The sequence below is a fragment of the Agelaius tricolor genome, unplaced genomic scaffold, assembly GCF_023055355.1.
Source record: "Agelaius tricolor isolate 1412-34295 unplaced genomic scaffold, bAgeTri1.0.p SCAF_2, whole genome shotgun sequence".
Lineage (NCBI taxonomy): Eukaryota > Metazoa > Chordata > Aves > Passeriformes > Icteridae > Agelaius > Agelaius tricolor.
The window spans coordinates 62,520,038-62,543,781 of record NW_027269262.1 but is presented as its reverse complement, the minus strand read 5'-3'; the positions used below and the strand labels follow the sequence as shown (position 1 = coordinate 62,543,781).

Genomic DNA, 23,744 nt, shown 5'->3' with positions numbered 1-23,744 from the left:
ATGTTACTCTTAGCTGTTGAGGTGCTGGTCTTTTTCAGGTAGAAATGGTCATTAGTGGCAAGTGCTACAGGAAAACTTTCTTGTTTGTTTTGCAGCCTACTTATATTTGCTCTTCTTTGGTCTTTGTGTTCTTTCATAAATTCTAAATGTCCAAGAAGAAAAAAAAATAGTTCAAGCTAGCAAAGTATGGCTGTTTACTTTGTATTATACAGCTGCAAAGATGATTGCAGTGTAAGAGGTTGTGATCTGTAACACCAATGCTTGGAAATGCTATAAAGGATGAGCTGCTTCTCCTATATTTAACCTTCTTTGGGGGATATCGTCAAGCATTCCCTCTTTGTTCTTTACAGGAATATCTTCATTAAAGTTTTGGTTTAGTTACTTTAATATGTAATGATCATGTTATGGTCTGTGTACTACTGGGATTTAGTAAAAATGTCTTGCATAAGAGAGATGGAGACATCTCTTCTTGAAATTTTGGAGGCTACCTCCTTGGCAAGTGTATTGTTCTCAGACTGAATTTAAATTCTCACTGAGCACTTTAAACTTCAAAACTTTACAGGTTTGTTCAGGGTTTCTTTTGCAGTTTAACATGTAATCTCTTATGAACTGTAAATATCATAAATTCATTTAGCATTTTTATTTGAGGGTAAAACAAAATGCAGAAATACAGACTGACATCCATCCCTGTACAATATGGACTAAGCTTTTGAGTCTAGTGTTTCTCACCAGCTGTTCTGTCTTTAGAGGTGTGATCAGAAACAAAGGCTGAATTTAGGTGCTAAAAAATAAATGCTGAGTTTAGGTATTAAAGAACAATTGTAGCCTTCTGATTTGAGTCCTAATGATAGTGGTTTTAGTCCCTTGTTGTTGGATGATTTGCAGTGTAAAAGATGCTTACTGTAGAACACCAAATCTTGCTGTGTGCTTTAGATTATGAATGCAATGTCTTAATCTCAGCAGCACATAAAGCAAGTAAATTAAGGACACTTCATGTTACCTTGGCTTTCTGTCTGCAGCTTAATTTATGGAATAGCAAATTAATTCACTGTGAATAGTGATGATACTTCAGTCAAAAAAAGATCATCTATTTTAAGGAATCTAGCTTTTGTTACACAGCTTTTATCTTTTATTTTTAAAGACTGCAGCTTGAAAAGCAATAATATAATATTTACTCACAATAGGATGCAATGCCTTTCATACCATCTTTGAATCCTGAAAACCTGTGGATTCACAGCACATTGAAGAAGCATTGATCAAAGGCTTCTCTGTGTTCAAACTAGAACCAAGATAATTGCATCTGTTCTAAGTCATGCATTTTGTTATTGCTGTAAAGCATTCTGTGTATGGACAGTTAGTTGGAAATAGGGGTCCTTGAATGTGAAATCACAAATCATGAAAAACAATAAGTCACCTATTACTACTTCAGCTTTCAGTTTCTTTTATGAAAACCCTCAGTGGACAACTAGGGGAAGATCACAGACTGAAGACTGAAGGGTGACCTGGCAAGTGATCACTTGCTTGCTCTGTCACGAACACTGTTGAGCTCATAGTGAATGCCCTCAGAAAAAGGACTGGAGAGTCAATACATACATGAAGTCTGTTTCCTTTCATCATTATGAAGTGTTGGCACATCTCTGTATTTTACAAGACAAGGGGTACTCTTAATATATCCCCTGCACACTTAACCACACACATACTCTCCTTTCCTTCTTTAACTTGCACAAGATCAGAGGAGGGGAAAGGGGAGAAAGAAAAGTACATAAATTTAAGTTCCACCAAAGTGGATAACTCCATAAACCATAAATCCATTAAGCAGATACTCCATAACTGAAGGTGCTTCAGCTATGCCCATGTTATCTGAACAAGTATCCACATGCTTCTTTGGACAAAGCAGCCGTGTCATGCATCCCTTCACTGAGGCTCAGGTTATCCCAGAGCAGAACTGCATGTCCCTGCACCTTGCTTTGCTCACTGGCATGAACCAGAATGGAGCTCCACAGTGTGCCTGCCACAGAGGACTCCAGCACACAAAGGCAGGATGCAGCCTCACAGCTGGAATTTGTGACTGACTCATACGGAAGGGGCAGATTGTTAATGGGGAGTTAGCTGAAATCGGGAGCAACTTAATGAAGGAATTGGTAGGTTCTGTTAGCCCTTCCAAAGTCTGAATGTTCTGCAGAATATTCAGTGGAAGTTCTTGTGGTGATCCAGGAGTTGGTGTGAAATATTTTGGGATGTGTTACAGAGAGCTGGCTAGGCAGTTAGATTGGTCCCTTGTCATCTTAAGATATGTGATCCTGAGGAGCACTAGCCTTATACTAGTACATTTTTTCCTGAGGCACAATTTCCTAGAAAGACTTGGAACAACCTGCAATTCCCATGATTCTACTGAGGGAGATGACTTCCAGAGACAAATTAGGTGTGGGCCTATATTCAACACTGAAGAGGAAGTGTGTTTAAATATAGCATTTAATCTACTTGGAAATTAAAAAAAAAAAAGAGGAAAAGATATCAAGGTTGTAATTTCTAAATATAGATTGGAAAACTCAGAGGGACCCTCATTTAGATTTTTCTTGGTTTGTTTATTTTGATGTTTGGTGGAAAAAACAGCAAGGTATTTTGTGCCAATCACATAAAATTCTTCCTGTCTTCGTTCTTTTGTATAAAGCCTTTCACTGTCTTGGGTTGAAGGAAAGATTTGAATTTTGGGGTTTTTGTCTATCTTCAGTTGTTTCTTCATATCCCCATTGACTGCTCTGAATGCAATGCTCCCTGTCACTAATTGTCAAAAATGGAGTTTTGTATTGGATGGATTTTCTTTGTATTTTCAAATTTCCCCCCATTTTTTGAAGGGTTTTATTTTTAAGCCTGCACTGTTTTCTCTTCTTTTCGGTAATTGTCCTGTGTTTTTTGGTTTTTCTTCCATGCCTTCTCCAGTCCTACTGTCTTTTGCCTTTGGTGTGGCTTTAGCCATAATTTTATGACCAGCAACACCATACCTGTGACAGTTTTATTCCATTCACTATCATCCCTCTGATAATGTTTTTATTCTTGGTTGCTGTGGTAAGAAATCATCAAATAGTTTAGGGAATGTGACAAAAGTTACTAATGAATTGCTGAGTGTTACACTGATGAAAATCAAGGATTATTGTGATTACTATTGAGCTTGAAAGTCAAGCCACCATCTGTCCATCTGCAAGAGGTGCTGATTTTAAGTGAACATTGTAGTACAGATTGTCAGGCCATTGTAGTTAATGTACAAAATATAATTATGTGTTTGCAGTTGGCAATCTCAAATGTAAATATGCCCAGTAAGCTTTTTTCCCATTACTTTTTAATATCAGTGATACAGGCAGAGAAGCCAGTCTGTAAAACCTTTATTAAATATAACTGAGGGAGGATATTGGCTTTCTCAGGGTCATTGTGAATTATGGTGCAAGAATACTCTTCCTTTCCCTGAGCTATGTGATAGTCATGGGCATTGCCACTTGTTCTTTCTTTGGAGGTCAGACAAGGAGCATATATCCTTTATCTCAGCAGCTTAAATGCTTTCCAAGGGAAGGGGTATGGTTTCTTCTATTGTTTTTATGGGGATTTTTGTTGGGTTAGTTGGTTGGTTTACTTAATAAGGACTTTGGCCCCAGTATTCTTAGTGTTTAGGCTGAGGTGAGCGCATAATACTGTGGAAATAACAGCTGTTATGCCAAAGGTCTCACCTGTTGGTGTTGTAATGGGTAAAATGTAAAACAAGGAGCAGGCACCCATATTCCTTTTTGCAGGCAAATAAGTATATTGGAGACTGGAGGAAAATGTTCTGGATTATCACTTCTGATGTCATGCTCTGGCTTGGCTGCAGACCTGCATTACCGGCCTTCGTGCCAGGGAAGGAATGGCTGGAGGCAGACCATAATCTTCAACAGTTCCTGGTTAAAGCTACATGTGTTCAGCATTTTCAGGGTGATGATTGCCCAGCAAGGGCCCCTCACTCCCAGCCTGTGCCATGTCAGGAGTTTGGAGCTGGGAAGAGCAGCAAGACTACAGAGCTGGCTGGGCAGCACCTGCCAGCACAGCATGGAGCGTCCTCCGCTGAGCTCCTGGTTGTCCATGGGGAACTGTTGGGGAACTGTTGGGGAACTGTTAAAACAGCTCCAAATTTCTTCCCAGAAGAGAACTGATAAAGCTCACTGAGAAAAGAGAGAAAACAATACCATTAGTGTTTAATCATTTTCCTGTTTATGGATTATACTGACATATTTCAGACTGGGTGCAGATCCCTGCTTCATGAATCTGAGTTAGAGAAACAGAAACAGGAGCACCTAATTAATTAAGTTTTAAGTGTGGTTCAGTCTATTGAAGGGAGCCCATTTGTATCTATCAGTGCTATTAGCAGGCATTTTAAAATGTCTGCTAATTAATATGTGACAGAATAAATTAATACAATTGAGGTTAAAAGTGGCTTTGTCTGGATGTAAATCATAGCAACAAGATAAGCCAGGATTTTCTAGGGTAATGAAAAAAGATCTCTTCATTTTAGAGAATATTTTAAGCAATGCAGGTTAATAATCTTACCTTTCTTCCCACAGCCACCCTGAAGTAATGTACCTGATGTAGCCACTGTTGAAATATATGAAATTTATCTTAAAACACAGTTTTGTGAAGGACTTGGACTAAAAAATCCCTTTAAATAACTAACATGCAGAAATAAACAGTTTCTTCTAGGAAGGTTTTGGTTTTCCATCTGCTTTCCTTGCAGTAATAGGAAAGTTTCTGTTTCTAAATTGCCTTGAAATTTTGGCTGAGGCCTATGATGGTGGGTTAGACGAGTAAGGAGAGGGGCCCGAGCTTCTATTTCTGAACACTGGGCTGTTATGGAAGAAAACTTCACTTGTCCTTAATGATTTAGAGGTTTTGTGCAAAAGATTTATCCACCATAATCTGGACTATTAGAAACAGTAGGAGCCCTGTAAGCCATGTTAACATGGACACATTAAATTAAAGCTCTTTCTGTTCTTTCTTAGCTGTCTTCAATTATCTGTGCTCCATTTTGGCCTACGTTTTATTATGGAAACTTCTTTCATAGGGAGCCCATGATCCATTATATTTCTTTTTTGTGGGCCACATTAGGTCTCTTGAAGACTTATGCAGTTGTCAATGGCAATTTATAAAAGCAAAAAGATCTTTGCCTGTTGTTGTGGATGATCTGGTGTGTCACAAAGATTTATTATCAGCATCCTAAAATAAGACAGATATTTTGTAATCATGACGATGTGGCACTTGAAGAAAGGGAGTCATCTGTTTCCTTTTAACAGCTGGTTGAGTACAGAAGAGTTAGGCTTCAAGAAATAGAGTCTGGCTAGATTAATACTCCTCTCTAGTATGTTATTTTTTAAGTTTTGGAAACCCAAAAGTTTAATTAGCTTGGCAACTGCATCTGCAGATTCTAGTCTAAAGAGTGTTAACCCTTGTATCTTTATTTTCAAAATCTGGCCAGTGTTTTAACATGTCAGAGAACCAATTAGAGGGCTGTTAACATTTGTAAAAGCAATATATTCTTTCTGAGACCATGGTGGAGCCCTGTTTGGAATAAAATTATCAGATTCTGCCATGTTTCTTGTCTTTGAAAACATTAGCTCAGCCAAAATGTTAAAGAACACTGGACTCCCACCATTTAGACATTCATATCAATACTGTTTTGAGAGATGAATTATCAAAATAAGATGAGGTTACTCCTTTGGTAAATATCTAACACTTACAAAATTGCAAATGCCAAGAAATACAGTAAATTTTTCTGTCCTAATTCAGCACATACCAAAGAAAATAATTACTTTGTTAAATGAAGTGATGCCAAATATTTGTATCTAATATTTCGGTGCAGAGGTCAGTTAGTTTGGCTCTTTCTTTTGAAATGCAGCCATATTAATGTAACAGATTTTAAGTCAGTGCTGATGGCTGTGCAGCATTTGTTATCATGCACAGTTGAGTAGTTTACGTGAGTGTTTTGAAATCATGTAAATAGCAACAGATGCAAAACCATTTCCTGGATGTGTTTGTGTATACAGCTACAGATACATATATTTGAATCTGCTTATCTGATTCTAGCACAGAATAATAAGTGACTGATTAAATTCAGGGTATTTTGGGGTAAGGCACTGACAGCCAATGTGCTTAATCTAACACGTGTACTCCTTTATTGTTTAAGTACTGTATTTTCGGCATTTATTAAATCCTGTAAATGACACTATAATCAATCAGATATTTGTGATTATACTGGTAACTCGACATTCTCAGGAAATGTAAATGCAAAAAGAGAACCCCAAACCCCTGTATTTAAAAATGCATTTTAAAACCAGTGAAAATTAGAAATTCTCAGCATCATCCTGGATTTTAGCCTTTTGATAAGGACATTTTCTGGGCAGGGCACCTTTGATGATTAATTTATTTAGATATTTCCCTAATCGGTCAGTATACACTATAAAGACAGTGTTGGTGGTCTTTTTGGGGAAAAGATAATATCTTTAAAACACATGTACCTTTAATTTTTCTGATTGCAAGTTAGGCACAACCTTTCATTTCATATAAAAGCATATGTTGAACATACTCAAATATTTTAATAATAAGAAAGGTCTAAAAATTTTGCAGGAGTAAAACTATATCCAGTTATATTCCTTTCCACCTTTTTGAAAACTTAGTTGAAAAGGTTAATGTTGCAGCATGTCCAGGGATTCAGTAGGTGATAGTCAGGATGGAAGCTTAATTCCATGTTCTGGAGATGAAAAATAACTTTCCACTCACAATGTGGTAGTTTGACACATCACCACAAGTTTAAATGAGGCACGGAGTGAGAAATAGTTTCTGGATTCAGGGTTCCTTTCAGTCTTAGTTTAGATTCCACTTAAAGGGTAATACAGCAATTGTCCTTCTGTGTCTTTACTGATAAATAAAATACTGAAAATAATATCACCAAAGAAATTATTTTAATTGCTGCATTGTTTCATATTTTTATTGTGTGCTTGGTATGGATCAAGCCATTGAGGATTTGGGGTCCCAGATAGGACACTTTAGTCTTCACTTGAGCAGCAGCAGAGAAAGGGTTGTGAATCTGGGTTTTACTTCAGACCCCAGTCCTTAACTTACCAGAGACTAGGGACCTTCTGGGGTGATACCAGGTAAGAATAATCTCTTGCCCACTGCATTAAGTAGGTAAATCTGCAGATAGTAGGTACGAAGTTTTGTAAATAATATATATTTACATATAAATAATAACATTACTTTTAGCTGTCACTGTTATATCCAAGAGTTAGCATTCTTCATATATGTTATTTAAGTGTATTTATGGATGATGCTGTGAGTGGTGCCATGTGCCAGGAATGCAGCACTGCAATACCCCAGCTCATGGGGCTTGGAGACAACTGGATCCTGAGGCCAGGGGAAAAGGAGTGGGCACTTCCACTGCTGCCACTGTCTTCTTCCTCACTTCCAAGAAGCAGACCACTGAGTTTTGTAATAATGAGAAGGAAAAGAGGTCATAGATGTTGATGAAAGCAAAGACAGCAAAATGAGAGGGAGGAAGAAACCAAGGAGAAGGTAGTAAAATGCTTATTAAAGTATTTAGCAAAAAATACATATAGAGATAATAGGCTTCTGTCTCTCCAGCAGCTAAATATTATCCTTGGTAAGTTGAATTTTATTATTTTTGTCCTTGTTCCAGTTTAACTGAGCTGGGGGCAATTATTTCTCAGGCAGTACTTCTTACAGGAGGTGTATTGAGTGACAAAAATGCTGACTTGTACAAAAAAAGAATAATGGCAAAATGTCAAAATTATAAGAGACAAAACTAGTATTAATTTTAGGTGTTATTACTTCCATTTGTTGCTATTCCTAAATTCATCATGGGTTTTCAGTGCTTGTTTTCTTTTCAGTGTCCATGAAAATTTTATATGCTGGCTACTGTTACTGAATTTTCTAAGAGCAGGACTTCACTCAAAGCCTGTAAAGCTGCACGAATGTTTGCCTATATTTGATGGGTTTGTGAGAATATGAAGCTTTCTATAGAGTTAGTGCCTTAGTGATGCTCCTTTAGCATGGGAAGGTGGGGCAGGTATGTGTGGGACAGGAGAGCATCTGCACCACTTAGAGCAGCTTGTGCTGGAAAAAGAAACCACAACGTTGTAAGCGCTGCTACTCCTGAGCGAGTAATTTCACTTACAGCTTTCCAAGGGCTTTTAGCTCAAACCCTAGGGTCATTTACCATTTAAGTGTGCTTCCACCAGCAGTAGTAAATATGAAGCTAAACCATGTGGATGTGATGAGCAGAACAGAACACGGGCAGATGAGCTGGGCAGGCGAGCGTGCAGTGGGAGCCCTTCCCAAGCAGAGGGGAGTCGGGCTGACAAGAGGGCTGTGTCAGGGAGGTGGGCAAAGCTGTGCTCCCAGTGAATAAACGTGCTGAGAAAAAGTGCAGCTGTGCTTTTTTAATATGCACTGCAGGAGATTTCAGCAGCCTGATGATATATCATGCATTAATGTTGAAAAGATAAACACATTTGGAGAGCACAGGAAGGCCTTGTGTTTTTATGTTAGCAGAATGCTTCCTAATGAATAAGAACGTGCTGCTGGCTTCACAGAGCCATATGGCAGCTTTTCTAATTTTAGTTCAGTGCAGATGCATAATTCTCCCTTGTTTTACCTCCTAAAACCTTCCTGAGATGTTGCATAGTTTTTCCTGTAAGACTTGATCTATAGTTTCTGGGGGAAAATATGTATTCAAGAGTCTAAGAGCTTCTTTGCTCTGGACAGATGTGTGCTGTGCGATGAAAGAGCAACCTCACTATATAATCACTTCCCTAAAATAGTAGCTAACTTTATTCACAAGGATGGGATAAGCTGGTGTTAAAATTGATTGCTGAAATAGTTGCTGTTTCTTAGGCACTGGTGTTTTGAAAAATTGCTTGCTTTCAGGGAATAAAAACAACTTGTGTTGAGGGAATGGGAACTGGGTGAGGACGTGCATGGGGATATCAAGTTTCAAGTGAGCCATGGATCGCAGTGCTTTGAATTACACAGCTACAGGCAGAGCTGCTTTCCCTGTGGTTAACCAAGCATCAAAATAACTTGCACGTTCTTCACTGCTTTACTTCATCATGTGTAGTGATCCAAAACTACTCTCATTACCAAATACAATTTTTTGGGTTTTTTTTCTTCTGTGTTTTATTCAAGTTGGTACATTTGAAGGCACTTTCTGTACAGCCCTATTCATGTTAAAAACCTCCTGTCCATTACCAGAGTCAATACAATTACTTAGCAATAGTCATACACAGATGTTATTGCATCTAATATTTGAAATGTTATTTAATCTAATACTCAAAACTGTAAGGTCAGCTAAAACATAGCCTTTGCTAAGTATACTTTCTATTTTATGTTAGCCTTAGTTTTTAGTACTGTGTCTACCCTTACCTTGGACTATCAGATACTTCTGCATTTTTCTTGATTGTTTGGATGTTATTTTTGCATACCAATTCAGAAGGATCATGCAGGGCATACTTAGATATATGAATTAGGCAAGACAAGAGTTGTTGGCTAATACTTACCAAAAATGGAAAAGATAAGTTGTTTTCTAGATAGTTCCAGTGTAAAATTAAATTGCATGTTTCAACTTTGTATAGCATTTACATTCACTTTCAAGTGATGTTCGTGTTACTGTTATAAGCATCTTGATTTGTGTGATTTTTTTTTGAAGAGTGCAGAGTTGAGCTTTCTAGTGTCACTTATTACAAATCTCTTTGTTTATATTTTTACCTATTGTACAAAAAAGGTATGTGATTTGAGATAAGTGTGGCATTACAATAGCAATTCCAGAAAATTACAAAGAGCAGGAATTATGTATAGGGCATATGGAAAACCTGTTTTAAACAGTATTGGATTATAAACTTGAATTTACCTGTTACGGGGTGGGGGGGGTTTGCTTGACCTTTTTCTTTGGTGGTTTTTAGAGCATGGGTTCTTGTCTGCCCAGCATTTCACCAGCATCTCTTTTTTGCTCTCTTGTTCTGTGAAGAGCCTTAAATGTGGCTCCAGTGAAAAATAAGCTAAATCTGTGTTGATGCAAATTTTCTCTTTCAAATTATGCTTCATCTTTTTGAAATTCCTGCAGAGGCTAAGTTTTGCTCTTTTAATTTAAAAATGCATCTTGGTTTTGCAGAGAGCACGAAGGGGGGAAATACTTCTGTAGCAGGTTTCCTTAAGGAAGTTGGAGCAGCTTGAATACAGACAAAGAGAGCTTTTTGAGTGGTTCAGCTGGTCCTGCCTGCCTACCTGTAGGAAAGTAGGGTTTGAAACACAACCAAGAGAAGGTGATGCCTGTCATTAACACTTCAGAGTCTGCTGTCAGAAATGCAGAGAGAACTGACATAGCTTGAGTTGGGAGGATGGAAAACCAAGAGGGCTTGCTAAGTTAAAATGTAGCAGGAGACTTCCAACTATTGCTTTTGGCTTCTATTTCTCGGACTTATGAATTTCTGTTAAACTAATGTGATTTCACAAAGGTTTGCTTTCAGAATCTGGAATGAGCTTTAAATAAAGCTTGAGGCTTCCCACTCATAAATTTGTCAGAAAATATTTTGAGGGCTTTTTTTTCCTTCTTTATTCTGTATGATAAATGTAGAAAAGTAAATACAGTTTATGATCACTAGGAAGATGCCCAATTGAAAATATTAATATGTATTTTAGTATAATACTGCTTATGCAATTGTAAACATACCCACAGTTTAAAGTCTAAATTATACACATCACTAAAATACTACATAATTGGATGTATATATTCTTTGTAGTATCTCTCTCAGGGGTACTTGTATTTTATTTAAATTTTTTTCTCTCTCTAGGCTAAACTCTTAATTGAGCGGAGCTAATAATTATTTAATGTGCTTCAAGTTTATACTACTGTAATTCAGATAAAATATGCTTGATCCCTGGTAGCTGTATTCATAAAGATGGGACCAGTTTCTAATTCCATGCTGCCTCTCCAGTGCAGAATTCCCTTTCTGGAGATGAAGCCATGGGAAGTCCCTTTCCATGCTGCTCCCTTCCTCTGGCTGCAGAAGGCTGTAAATACAGCCCTGTAAATACAACCTCTGTCCATACTCTTCCTCCGCTGCCCTTTGGCCACTGTGCCTGTAGGATACCTGGCAGCACTTGGCTGACATTTAACAGGGGCTGTTCTAGCAGGAGGCATCACTGGAAGCTGTGAGGTCAGGGAAGCAGCTCCCACTCTCCATGTGGCTGCAGTGGCAAAATCCAGTGGCTGTGCTTAGTCAGAGGGTATAACACCAGGGGTGTTACCTGGGGCTGGGAGAACAGGGTTCTGAGAGGCTTTGCAAGGTTGGGCCTTTACAGCTCTTTTCCTAAGCCTTGACATTCAAAGATCATTAATCTAGTGTAGCAATTATAAACTCTCTGAGCTTTTCATTTCTTTGTTGGGCTCCCATGAACTCAAAAAAGATAGAAGTAAAAAAGGGAAAGTAAACTTTACAATTTTTGCACCATTACTTAACACTGGAAGCTGGAACTGTTAAGAAAAACAAAGAATACTGACTTGTGATAATGCATTATTTTGTCAGCATTAGAAATTCATGTATCAATCATTGTTTTTTTCCAGCCTTTCTGTAACAAATTTTTGTTGTCAATTAGCCCCATGGGCTGTATTGCTGAGGGAGAAATTTGCATTTCAAGACATTCTCCATGACTGACTGTCAGGACGATGCTGCTGACAGGATTCACTTACTTGTCTTGGATGTGCTGATAAAGTCTACACAAGGGGCTCTGTAATTCAGTCAAAAATGGATCATTTATTGCATAGTTGAACGTTATTAGTAGCTGCAGTTTATAACAGTGACGTGAATTACAGCAGGTCCTACTCAGAGGCTGTCTGAGGCCTAGGTTTCCTATACAATGCCACTTAAATTTAAGTGTGGCTTGTGGCCTGGATGTGTAGCCTCTTCTAAGCTCTCCAGCTACTTGAATTCTTACCCAATTAAGTTACACATGCAATTAGGAAGTCCATCATTTTGGAGCACTTGTGATTTATACTGCTTTTCAGAGTGCCTAGCCAAAGTTCATGAGCAGTGAGCATTGAGTATTACTAGTTCATGAGTGATACATTGTCACCATCTCTGGGAAAAGCAGGTAGGTAACATTCGAGTAGAAATAGAATTTTCATATTTTCTCCATTCATTACACTTTTTCCTTGAGAAAGCACTGAGTTTATTGATTGCACAAAGATGTTGGGCTCTCTGAGGGAAAGAGTGTAAAACGGAAAAGAAAATCAGGAAGTCAGATGGTTGTGAGGGACAGCTGGTGATGAAGCAGAAGCAGTCAGGGATCAAACAATCAAAATGGAGAAAAGGGGGAAGTGGAGAGGAAAGCAGTGGTTCTCATGAACTGGATGTGAGGTTTGAGAGATCCTTGGTCTGACCTGGTATTGCAGCTTCTGTATTGATTACTATTATAATAATTTAAAATGTCCTCTTTTTCCTTTGTATAAAACCTCATCAGTGTGCATGAAAGCAAACCATTGTTTTTACCAATGTATAAACCCCATGGTTGTAAGAGTGAAAAAATCAGCAGCAAATATTTCGTATTATGTAAAAATAATCAGTAAAAGTAGTCTGTAAACTGGTGACATAAGGAAACTGTAATGAATGTGCTTTCACACCATTGTTGGATCATATCTGCAGCCCCTCCATTCCTGGCTCAGAGAGAATGTTCTCCCATAATCAAGATGGTATCAATGGCTGAAACAGTGGTCAAATGAGAGCAAGAAGCTGGTATCCCTGTCCATTCTAATATTTTGCAGTGTGAAAATAAGAGATCACTTTATGCTAGCAGGAACAGATGGGAAACAGATATCATCACTGGCTTTATTAAAAGCTCAACTCTATTTTTAGAGTTCTTTTAGAATTTTTAGAACATGTTTTCAGTTTCGTATCATCATATGGTGCCAACTCTGCTGTGTTGTAGCATTTGAAGGATTGTTCAATTGTTTTTCTGTTACACCTAATTTCTGCTTTTTGCCAAAACAAGAGAGGTAAGGAAAAAAATAAAATCCCACCCCTAGTCTAAACCAGAGATACTAATTTTATGTCCTCGTGAGTTCAAGTGGCAGAGGAAATGTTAATAGTTCTTTCTAGTGAATTTATTTCTATGAGATTATGCTAATCAGAGTGATTTAAAATTAGATGGTTAGCTGCAACTCCATCTTCAGAGCAATTTGCTAAATCATTATTCACAATGGTGTTATATAGCGTATAACACCTAAGAAGACAGCTAAAATTTTTGTGAGTCTTTTCATGAAAGCAAAAAACCATAGAAATCTAGGATGAGACAGCCCAAGTGACCAAAGCCTTATTGCCAGCAGGTGATTGCTGACAGGAGAACACCCAGGGCTTCACAAAAGCAGCGCCTTTACTCTGTGTCTGAGTAGCACATATTCACACTGACCTTAAAACCTGTGCCAGGGAAATTCAGAAGAACTTTACCTGCATTATTGCAGATCTACAGATAGTGAAAAATACTGTGTACTTGGATACATTTTAATTTGCATGACTGATTTTTTTAATTTTCACTCTCGGTGATTTTCCAAAGGCCCTTTGTTCCATCTGCACATGGTACTTTCAGTAATTCCTACAATGAATGTTCTTCGAGTTTATTGTTGAAGACATAAATTCTTGTTAAAATTTCAGTGTACTTTCATGTTTAGTAAAATAATTTATTGCGTTATATTAAAAAAATAAGACATTTATATTATTTTTAATATTCTAGATTGCAGGATGGCCCTAGCTTTTACATAACTGCTGCTTGAAAAATAGTAAAATTATTTTGAGTATAGAACTCAAATTTTGTTTTGAGTATAGAACTAACAACAAAAAGTAACTGGTTTCATTAATTTACAATGTACAATGTGCATTAGAATATGTATTTTACATAGTGGTTTTATTAGTTTTATTAATTCATCCTTAAACAAAAATAGCATTATTGAAGTAGAAAAATTAATACTGTTCATTACTTGATAGGAATTATAAGCCCACTAGGTTTGAAATTTCTGTGAATATCCCTTACATTTGGAGTTGGGTATAACCTGTAATGCTGTATACAACACATTTTAACATATGGCATTATGTTCCAGTAACTGAAATCATTATTTTCTGGCCTGCAGTTTTCAAATGCAGCACTTGAAATTGTATGTAGTTCTAATAATATATTGGTAAATAAGGTGGTATGAAAATGATGTGATAGTAAGAACGTGGGTGGAGACATGGGAGCAGAACTGAGGCCGCTGTTTCTCGGTACTGAAACCGTAGATTGTGGACTTATGTTTTTCCTTCTAAATATAGCGGTCATGGAAAAGCTCTGCAGCTGTAAGCTTTGCCTGCTCTTTTAGATCAGTCTTTGACTACACCTTGAGCCTAGTTTTTGCCCACTGCACCTTCATAAAGAGCCCTTGTCTTTGCCCAGTGTTAGACTCTGTAGTTTGGTGAAATGTCTAGCTGAGAAACATGAGAAATTATTTCATTTGTATCACAAGACCTGAAAACTGAGAAGCAAATAGGCTAGCTGTGCTTCTGTTGAATCATTATGGGAGACTGTCTAATCTCATTTTCAGAACTGTTGCACTGTAAGCATTTCACAGCTCTTCTCAATGCTCTGTGGGCTCTTGGTGTATCAGTGAGATCAGTCTTCTGTCGCTTAACACATGGTATTCTCTCTTGCAGAAAAAGCAGCAGCAGCTAATGAAGATGAAGTGCAAAAAGCAGATGTATCGTCTACAGGTCAGAGTGTCATCGACAAGGATGCACTTGGACCGATGATGCTTGAGGTAAAGAGCACAAAATCCCTGTATTTAGGGCAGTTCTGCTCCTCCTGGGATGAATGAAATGAAAAGTGTAGTCAGAGGTTGCTGTAAAGGAATGGTCAAGAGAGACAAACCATCCTGGCTACTTGGGATTATGTCACTAAAGACTAGGCAGCATATTTATTTCTCTTGCATTCAGTGATGAAACTCTCTTCAGCTTGAAGTAGGGAGAGGCCCAGAGAGTTCTGCTTCTTTGTAACATAGACAGCTTGAGGGGCTTCAGCTGACAGCAAGTGTTGGGTGTCTGTGCATGTTTTATTTTTTCTGAACCACAACAGCTGTGGAAGACCTGTTGCACTTAAACATTGACTTATGTGTACTGTAGTATACAAGTTATATAAGTAATATTCCTCTAAAATTGCATGTCATTGCTATACTGCTTTAATATTTTATCATTTCAGCACTTGAAGCAGGACTCTTCCCTCTAGAATCTGAAAGTAATCTAGGAGAGATTTTCAGGATGTGTATTTCAGTTTGTTCAGTTAAGATTTCTGTCTCATTTTAGCAGTTATTTTGATACCCCAAAAGGCTGTATGATTCAAGCCTAGCTTGCAAATGTGTGTTAGCAGTAATGTTGGGTAGGTATGTTATCAGGGATCCTTATGTCATGTGCACTACTGCTTTATCTGCTTAAACTCACTTGCAAACTGTTTATTCCCATCCCATTCTGACTGTGGACTTCATCTGTCAGGAAGAATAAATGTAACTTTAGGTAACATAAAACACAAACTCTGAATAAAGCTAAGGGAACCAGCTTTGGCAGAAGCATAATTATTCTGTCATTTCTGAATGCCTGTATAACAGTTTTAAGTATCTGCTTTATTTTTCATAATTGGTCGAAAGAAGACATAGTTTTCTATACTGTTCATGAAATAAGGGCTCCAAATTCACACTGCAAAACATAAGATTAGACAGGTTGGAGGCATTGTTCTTTGAAAAGTGGGGATAACAAATTAATTTATTTTATTTAATATTTATTATACATACACACTGAATTCAATGTTGTTTTTGCTATTGAACAAGGTTATGCATTCATCTCTTACACTGCTATGTTAAAATTTATCTTTAATTTTCTATTAATTTAATTGTAAGGACTGTTTTGTAAGGACAAGGAAAATAAGAATAAGATTATATTTTTCATGGCTTATCTTGTGTGATTGGCTACTGCAGCAAACATGACATGTAAAATCAACCATTTATTCTGTTGTTCCATTTAATTTAGTTTTCCTTTGCATATGAACAATGAAACATTGTGGAAATAAATGAACCACAGTCCTTTTGCACCAGGAAACTTAAAAAGGACTGAAAGTTGTTCTGTATTTGCTGTGGAAAGACTACAGATACTTTCTTTGTGTCTTTATCACCTTAAGGAAATGCAATTCAGTTATTTAATCTTTACAGAACTCTTTTATACAACCTCTTAAAAACCCCCTACCTTTTCTCATTGCCAAATAATAATAAAAATTGCAATGCTAATGAACAGTTTATTAGTTGATTTGGTTTAGAAATGTTATTGTATGTTTTTATTAGAGAATAAAACTGAAGAATACTCAAAATAATGAGTGTTTCCAGCTGAAGAAAGTGAGTAAAATTCATCAGGCAGCTGCCTCTGAGGAATATTTTAACATATTTCTTGCTTAAAGCATAAAGTAGATAGGAAGAAACTAAGGAAAAATAGTCAAGAGAGAGATGACAACATCTCAAAGAACACAAATGTATTTTCTGTTCCAATATATAATCTAAAATATCTGTTTTCTTGATTTCTCTTCCATCATACTGTCCATTATTTGTTCACCCATTTTCCCAATAGTTCTGAAGAAAAGTTTTTGATTGTGGCGGCTCACATCTGGGAACAGAAATAAGAAATTACTGCAAAAGTGGAGGCTTCTAAAATATTCAAGTGTCTAGGTGCACTAACTTCCTCAAAAACCTGCTGCTGCTTACCTGCAAGATTATTTTCTTAAGAGAATGGAAAGAAATGAGAGACTGAAATATAGGGGCCTTTGTTGCTCTAAGCCCAGATGGCCACATCTGTGATCAACTCAAGAAACAGCTGTGAGGGAACAGCACAGAGAGCACTTCTCTGCCAAACAAGTTGCCACTCTAGGAAACAGTAGGGAAAACTGAAGATTATTGTGAGATGCCAGTAACTCTTATAATCTCTTGCTTGCCATCTCCACCTTTGAAAATTTTCTCCTTAGGACTCCAATAAACATCTGTGATAGCTTTGGTTTTGCAGCCCCTGTGAATTAATGTGTGGACAGCTGCCAAGCAGGATGGTTCAGCCAAACCCACACCCTTCTGCCAGCTCTAAATACCATGGCTTCTATGGTTGGCCAGCTGGGGATTGATGTGGCTAGCATCTTTTTTTTCTTTAATTAGTTTTCAGCCAACTCAGCTCTCTGGTCCAGCTCTTCATAGCCTCACACAGTACAGGTTGCTGTTGTGGTGTAGGAACTACTAAATCAAACAGGCCATGCTTACACTGGCTTTAAATGGTGGTGAAATGCAGCCTAAAACACTAATCCATAGCAGAGATGTTGATTATTATACTAGAAATTATTATGCTGAAAATTGTACTAGAGCCTCAATTTATTAACTTATTTGTAAATATTTATTAGTTAAAATAAATACTACTCAGCAGGAAAATGTAATGAATGTTAAGAAACTACATATAAAGGATGGAGCTCACAGAGAAAATTAATCAACAGGAGGAACTAAAAATTATCAGAAACAAAAAGAAGGCAGTGATAAAAAACAATGCCAGAGATTAGAATTTGTGCCAACAAGAGGACAAAAAGACCTGGTTTAGCTTTAATTTAGAGGCAGTCAGGGAAAGTACACACACGTTTATTTGTGGGTTTTATTATGTTTTAATTTTAAAATAGAACAAAGAAAGCATTTGTCAGCCATTGGCTCAGCTGCTCCCCTTGCATTGTGCTTTCACTGACCCTCCCCTGGAGCAGAATCATTATCTAACTTATCTTAACTAAGTTTGGGAAGAACCTCTGGAGCTTGTGTATTCCTACCTCCACTGCAGTCTGGTCTGAGTAGAGCAGGTGGCCCAGAGCCGAGTCCAGCCAAGGTTTGAATATCTCTGGAAGGTGGTTTTGAAGTCTCTTCCCATATCTGACCACCTTCGTGGTGGAATTTTTTTTTCTTGTATCTCCATGACATTTCCTGACTTGCAACCTGTGTCTGTTGCATCTCATCCTTCCCTTGTGAACCTCTAGCCTAGAGCCTGGTTCTGTCTTCTCTTTAGCCTTCTGCTAGGTGGCTGAAGGTGGAAACGAAATCCATCCTAAGCATTCTCTTTTATTGTCTGGATTTGCTAACTGCTCAGTAATGTGCAATGTTTTAAACATCTCTCTGTAACCAGTGGACAGAACTGCCTGCTTAGACCAACACATGAGTTGTACAGTATACAAGTTGGGTCAAATCAAAAATGCCTGGTGCTTGCTGTGGCAGCTCCTCCTTGTCCAGACTGTTTTGCAGTGAGCTGTGTTCAGATTTAGTATGGATCCACTTGGTTTTGACCCACAATGAATTGTGGGTGGCCTGTTTTTCTAATTTATTTCTGTCCCTGGAGATACAATAACTAACAACTCTTCTAGTGATTTCCTGCCAATCCTTCGAGAGGTGAATAAATCAGGCAAAGCTGCAGAAGTCTGTGTAGATTGTTAATTGAATGCTTAGACAAAAAGCTTTGGTGCTTTTAAGTTTAACTGTATTCACCCTTTATCTGTTCATATGACATAAAATTAGAGGGATATATTTCTACCATCTGCAATTGTGCTTGGAGATTGTGGATTTCATTATTTTGCAAGGTGTGTACCTTTCTGTGCTTTTACACTGCTGTCATATAAGTAAGATTAGATGCTCAATCTGAAATGTGTCCTTTGCTCTTAGAGACAATAATGTAAGAACTGGGATGGGTGAGAAAAAAATCAGTTATGTCTTCTGAATGGAGAAGATTGGAAATGGAAAAAATCAGTTATGTCTTCTGTATTTATTTTCTGTGTATTTTGTTAATCTGATTGTTTGCTATTATGTTTTTCTCTCTCTCTGGTTTTCTGTTTTTCCCCCTTTAGGCCCTAGATGGGTTCTTCTTTGTAGTGAACCCAGAGGGTAACGTTGTGTTTGTTTCTGAGAATGTGACACAGTACCTGAGGTACAACCAAGAAGAGCTGATGAACACAAGCATATACAGCATCCTGCATGTAGGGGACCACAATGAATTTGTCAAAATCCTGCTGCCAAAATCTTTAGGTATATAACTTTTCCTGATATTGTACCATTACTTATTTAACTTTGGTTTTGTAAGTCAGCATTTAAATAACTGAAGTTAATGTCCTGACACTACTTACAGTTTCATCATATACATTATTTATTTTTAATGTATATATAGACTATGAATGATTAATATTATTCTCAAAAGCATTCTCCACTCTTTTCAAATTCTTCTTTGTTAAAATTGCTTTTAGTAATTCATGTTAGCTGATATTTTTTAATGGATCTCCAGAGTGAATCACTAAAAGACAGCATTAGCTATGTGAACTCTCTGTTAGTTCTCTGTCTAGGCTGCTTATTCCAAAAATGGCCTAGGAAAGAAGAAATATAAAAGAAAAATCAGAAACCTCCTTATGTTAGAATTTTTATTTCAATGGTTTTGTTCTCAGCAATACTTAACTCTTAACTTTCAAAACCTGTTTTTGTTAGTTGCAGCCATTTTTGGATTCATTAATATTAGTTTTAATGTCCTTGAGTGTTGGAGGAGATGAAAAGAAAGAGAAAGTCAATACTGAGTTCCTCATTTACTCAGAGCAGTTTAAAAAGTATTGCTCAATTCACTTTAGCATTTTATTACTGTACTTATATACTCTGAAGAAGCAAAAATGTAAATGGCTAAAGTCAATATATTACTGCATTTATTGCATTTTATAACTGAAGAGGGCAAGCAAAGAGTATTTTAAATATGACCCTGCCATTTCCTAATGTGGTGTAACAGTGATTCGCTCTGACTGATGTCCAGTACCTATATTTGTGCATCTCAGGATTTTGTTTCTTTTTTTACTTGTCTTAAGCACTGTGTTAGGCTTTAGTTTTATCCATAGCTCCACCCAGGTCATTTCAACCCTTCAGTCTTTCCCATTGTAGCTGTGACTGTGTGTTTCAATATATTCCCTATTGTATTGCTTCCTGGTTTTATAAGGGCATATTAGTTTCATTTCTTTCCCTTCTAACCTGGACAGAGATTTTTATACAATGCAGCCATGTCTTTTAGTAGTACCTTTTAAGTTTGCTGGAAAGATCCTACATACTGTCTTATTTTTTTCAGTCTCATAAATCAACTTGATCTACCCAGTAGGCTTTTGCTGTGCTGCATAACTTTTACATGCACCAATATTTAGACTTTTATTCTGCTTTTCTACGATGTCATTTTGAGTCACTTGTGAAAGCATAATAGCTGAACAAATTAGCAGTGCTCTTAAAATCTGTTAATTTTATAAATGACCTAGTTATGTGCTGGTTTGGGCTTTAATATTAAAATTAAATCATTGTTGTTGTTAAATGAGCTTGTTTCCCAACCAGTTTGTAAAACATCTTGATTAATTTCCTGTGGATAAGCAGCAGAAATGCCTGGTACCAGCTTTGTCTCACTGTCTGATTTTGCTTTTGCTCAGTGAATGGGGGATCCTGGTCTGGTGACACTCCTAGGCGGAACAGCCATACCTTCAATTGTCGCATGCTGGTCAAACCTCTGGCTGATTCTGAAGAAGGCCATGATAACCAGGAAGCACATCAGAAATATGAAACTATGCAGTGCTTTGCTGTTTCTCAACCAAATTCCTTCAAGGAGGATGGTGAAGGTAATTACCATTTCCAGTTTGTGTTAATGCACTTTCAGAGCAGTTGATAAAGTTGACCTCTAAGTCCTGAAAATTGGAAAAATTCTTAGGTTTGGGTTTTTTTTTATTTAACGGTAGAAATGTGCTTTTGTGTCTTGGCTATGAGGATATACACTTGCTGCATGCACCTATTCGTTAAACCAGCTGAGAGAACTGAGAGAAATTCTGTTTACCTCAAAGGCAGATACCCTAGTTTTATATTGCTGAAATTGTAAAAAAAATGTAGCTGACTAGGAAGAAGGTTTCAAAGGGCAATTTTTTGAATTCTTAGAATTGGAAGACAATCGTGGTTCACCATTTCCTTTCCCATTTACTACTTCAGCAGGTAAATTTCCTCAGATTGTTTTGTAAGTATTCAGGTAAGTAAAAATGGTTATTGTGAAGGTGAGTTCTCAGGAACAGCAAGCCTTTGAGGCAAGTTTAAGGAATTTGGCTTAGAAAATATGAAGTGGGGAGTGTTGAAGAAACGTGCCCTTTGTGCATGCAGTATATTCTCTTTTATTACTTACTTCCTGAGTGGTTGAGCTACTACAGGTAGATTCATAAACATGTGCCAATACTTATGGATTGTGGTGGAGTCCTTGTTAATTTTTCTTCTGAAAGAAAGCAAACCCACCTTTCCTGTTTTATTTAATGTTTTAGGAAGTAATGAAGATACAAATCTACTGAGTTTTGTCTATGCATTTATTGGTACAAAATCTGTATTTTGGTCCGAATAGACTTAAGGAACTTTTTTAAAGTATTTCTGAAGTCTTTGTGGAAGCAAAAGTCTTCCCTTTTCATGAAAATAAAATGAAGTAACATTTTTCTCTAAGATTTGCAGTCTTGCTTGATTTGTGTTGCAAGAAGAGCTCCAATGAAGGAAAGACCACTTCTTCCTTCATCAGAGAGCTTTACTACACGCCAGGATCTTCAAGGTATTGTGAAATAAGAGTAGAAGGTTTTAATTGTATTTCCTTTTCCTCACTGGAGAAATTGTTATAACAAATACTTTCTAATGTATTTAATATCAGGCAAAATAACTTCATTGGACACAAGTACCATGCGAGCAGCTATGAAACCTGGCTGGGAGGATTTGGTGAGAAGATGCATTCAGAGGTTCCATTCACAGCACGAGGGGGAAATATCTTTTGCCAAGAGGCATCACCAGGAAGGTTAGGTTTCATACTTTAAGTACTTTTTATATTTAACCTCTTTGCCACTTGTATCTCTTGGTTGTCCTCTCTTTGTTATGCTTTCAGAACAATCACCAGCTACTGACAATCCCTTTCTCAGGCTGTTTTACTTAGCACACCGATGGCTCTCTCTCTCTAGGGAGGTCTTCAGCTTTCTCACTGGTTGTTTTAGCCTTCTTGTTACAACTGTGCCATTCTGGAGTGTGTTTTAAATCTTCAAAATGTCAAAATTATTTTGGAAGGAAAGACCCTTGCATATTGTCCAAATGTTCACTGACCATTATTCTTCAAAACCTCAACTCACACATTGCAGTTCATTGCCTGTATTCCCTTTCTTTACAAAAGGGACTTTTACTGTCACATTTCCTGTGAGAAACATTGAGTGTAAATTCCCAAAGCTGCACCTCTCATACTGTTTGGAAACCTACATTGTTGCACTTCATCTAGCTGATAAGTATTATAGGATATACCACAAGCACATCTACTTAGTCAAGATTATGGCAGGTAAGAAATAGGAAAGTACTGCACTTGGAATGGTCCCCATGAGGTTTCTGTGGTAGTGACTGGGTGGGGATTTTTCATACAACCCTTATACTTCTAATTCTAGTAACACAGACCCAAATTAATAAAAGCAAATAACCTTATCTAGTCCATGGGAAAGTAATTTCAAAACCAATTGGGAATAGCTGGAACGTTTCCAGTACAGAAGCATCATTCTTTGGGTTCATGTTTAAAGAACAGGGTTTACAGCTGGCTTGTAACAAATAGTTACCATGGTCATTAAGCAACAGATATGTCATCTTGGATACTAAATTGTAACTGGAATATCAAATTATTCCACCAAATACACACCAAAAAAAAGAGCTTTAGTCATGAGGCATTAGTTAAATGTTCTTTAATATGTTCTGCTTTCCTGAAATCTTCAGGTGGTCTTTTAGAAATGTGGGGTCACAGAAATGCTGTGTTATTTTAGATAACAGTTTTGGGGGTATATACAGTAGAAGAGCTAAAAGTTCACAGCCTTGTGCTGTGATTTCAGACAGAACTGAAGAAGGCAATATGCAATTAAAATTACACCAGGGGTTTAGATAGCAGTTGAAGGTAAGGACCCACTTGTGCCAGAGATGATTTAGGGGTATGTGTTATGGCATCCCAACATTTTATTTCGGTCTTCTTGAAGTTATTCCTGACCAAGTTAGCAGCTACTACCCTGAGTCCTAAGGTTGAATGAGTCCCTTCTTAAGCTTTCTATGAAGTGGTGAAAATATAAGTGTTTTGGAGTTTATACTGTATCATTTTGCAGTTGTGGCTTAGGATCATCATGTAAATTGTAGAATTAATCTAAATGAGAGGGCTCTTTTCTTCTTGTCAAAATGAAAAGAGTGAGTGGTAAGAGGAGGGAAAACCTCTGGAATTACTTTCCTACAAATGATACAGCACTGAAGAGGAGTAATGGCTAAAATATTTTGCTCCCCTGACCTGCAGTATGGAGAAGAAAAACGAGTCGTATCTTGGGCTGGACCATCTTTGTGCTTGCAGTTTTCAAGTCATTGTGGTTTGAGAATGAAAGCAAAGAAAGTAATGCTCTCCTACATGTAGTCCAGCATTACAGTGTGAAAAAATGCAGCATTAGCTTGATAAACAATAAAAAACATGCTTTAAAATTATCTCTCAATGTAAAATGCAGAATATATGGTAAGTTTTTATTGGCCACTGTCAGAAAAATAGCATTTCCTCAAGAGGAATATGGAAACA

General features: G+C 37.3%; 1 protein-coding gene across 5 annotated transcripts in view; it reads left to right on the top strand.

The window, feature by feature from the left end:
• The window catches only part of NCOA2 (nuclear receptor coactivator 2), a 188,601-nt gene that overhangs the window by 122,134 nt on the left and 42,723 nt on the right, over positions 1–23,744 (top strand). For all 5 annotated transcript variants that reach the window (XM_071420868.1, XM_071420884.1, XM_071420858.1 and 2 more), the window contains 5 exons: positions 14,766–14,869; positions 18,997–19,174; positions 20,590–20,775; positions 21,630–21,731; positions 21,828–21,968. In XM_071420868.1, the coding sequence (XP_071276969.1) occupies positions 14,766–14,869; positions 18,997–19,174; positions 20,590–20,775; positions 21,630–21,731; positions 21,828–21,968 (711 nt within the window). The remainder of the gene's footprint in view (positions 1–14,765; positions 14,870–18,996; positions 19,175–20,589; positions 20,776–21,629; positions 21,732–21,827; positions 21,969–23,744) is intronic.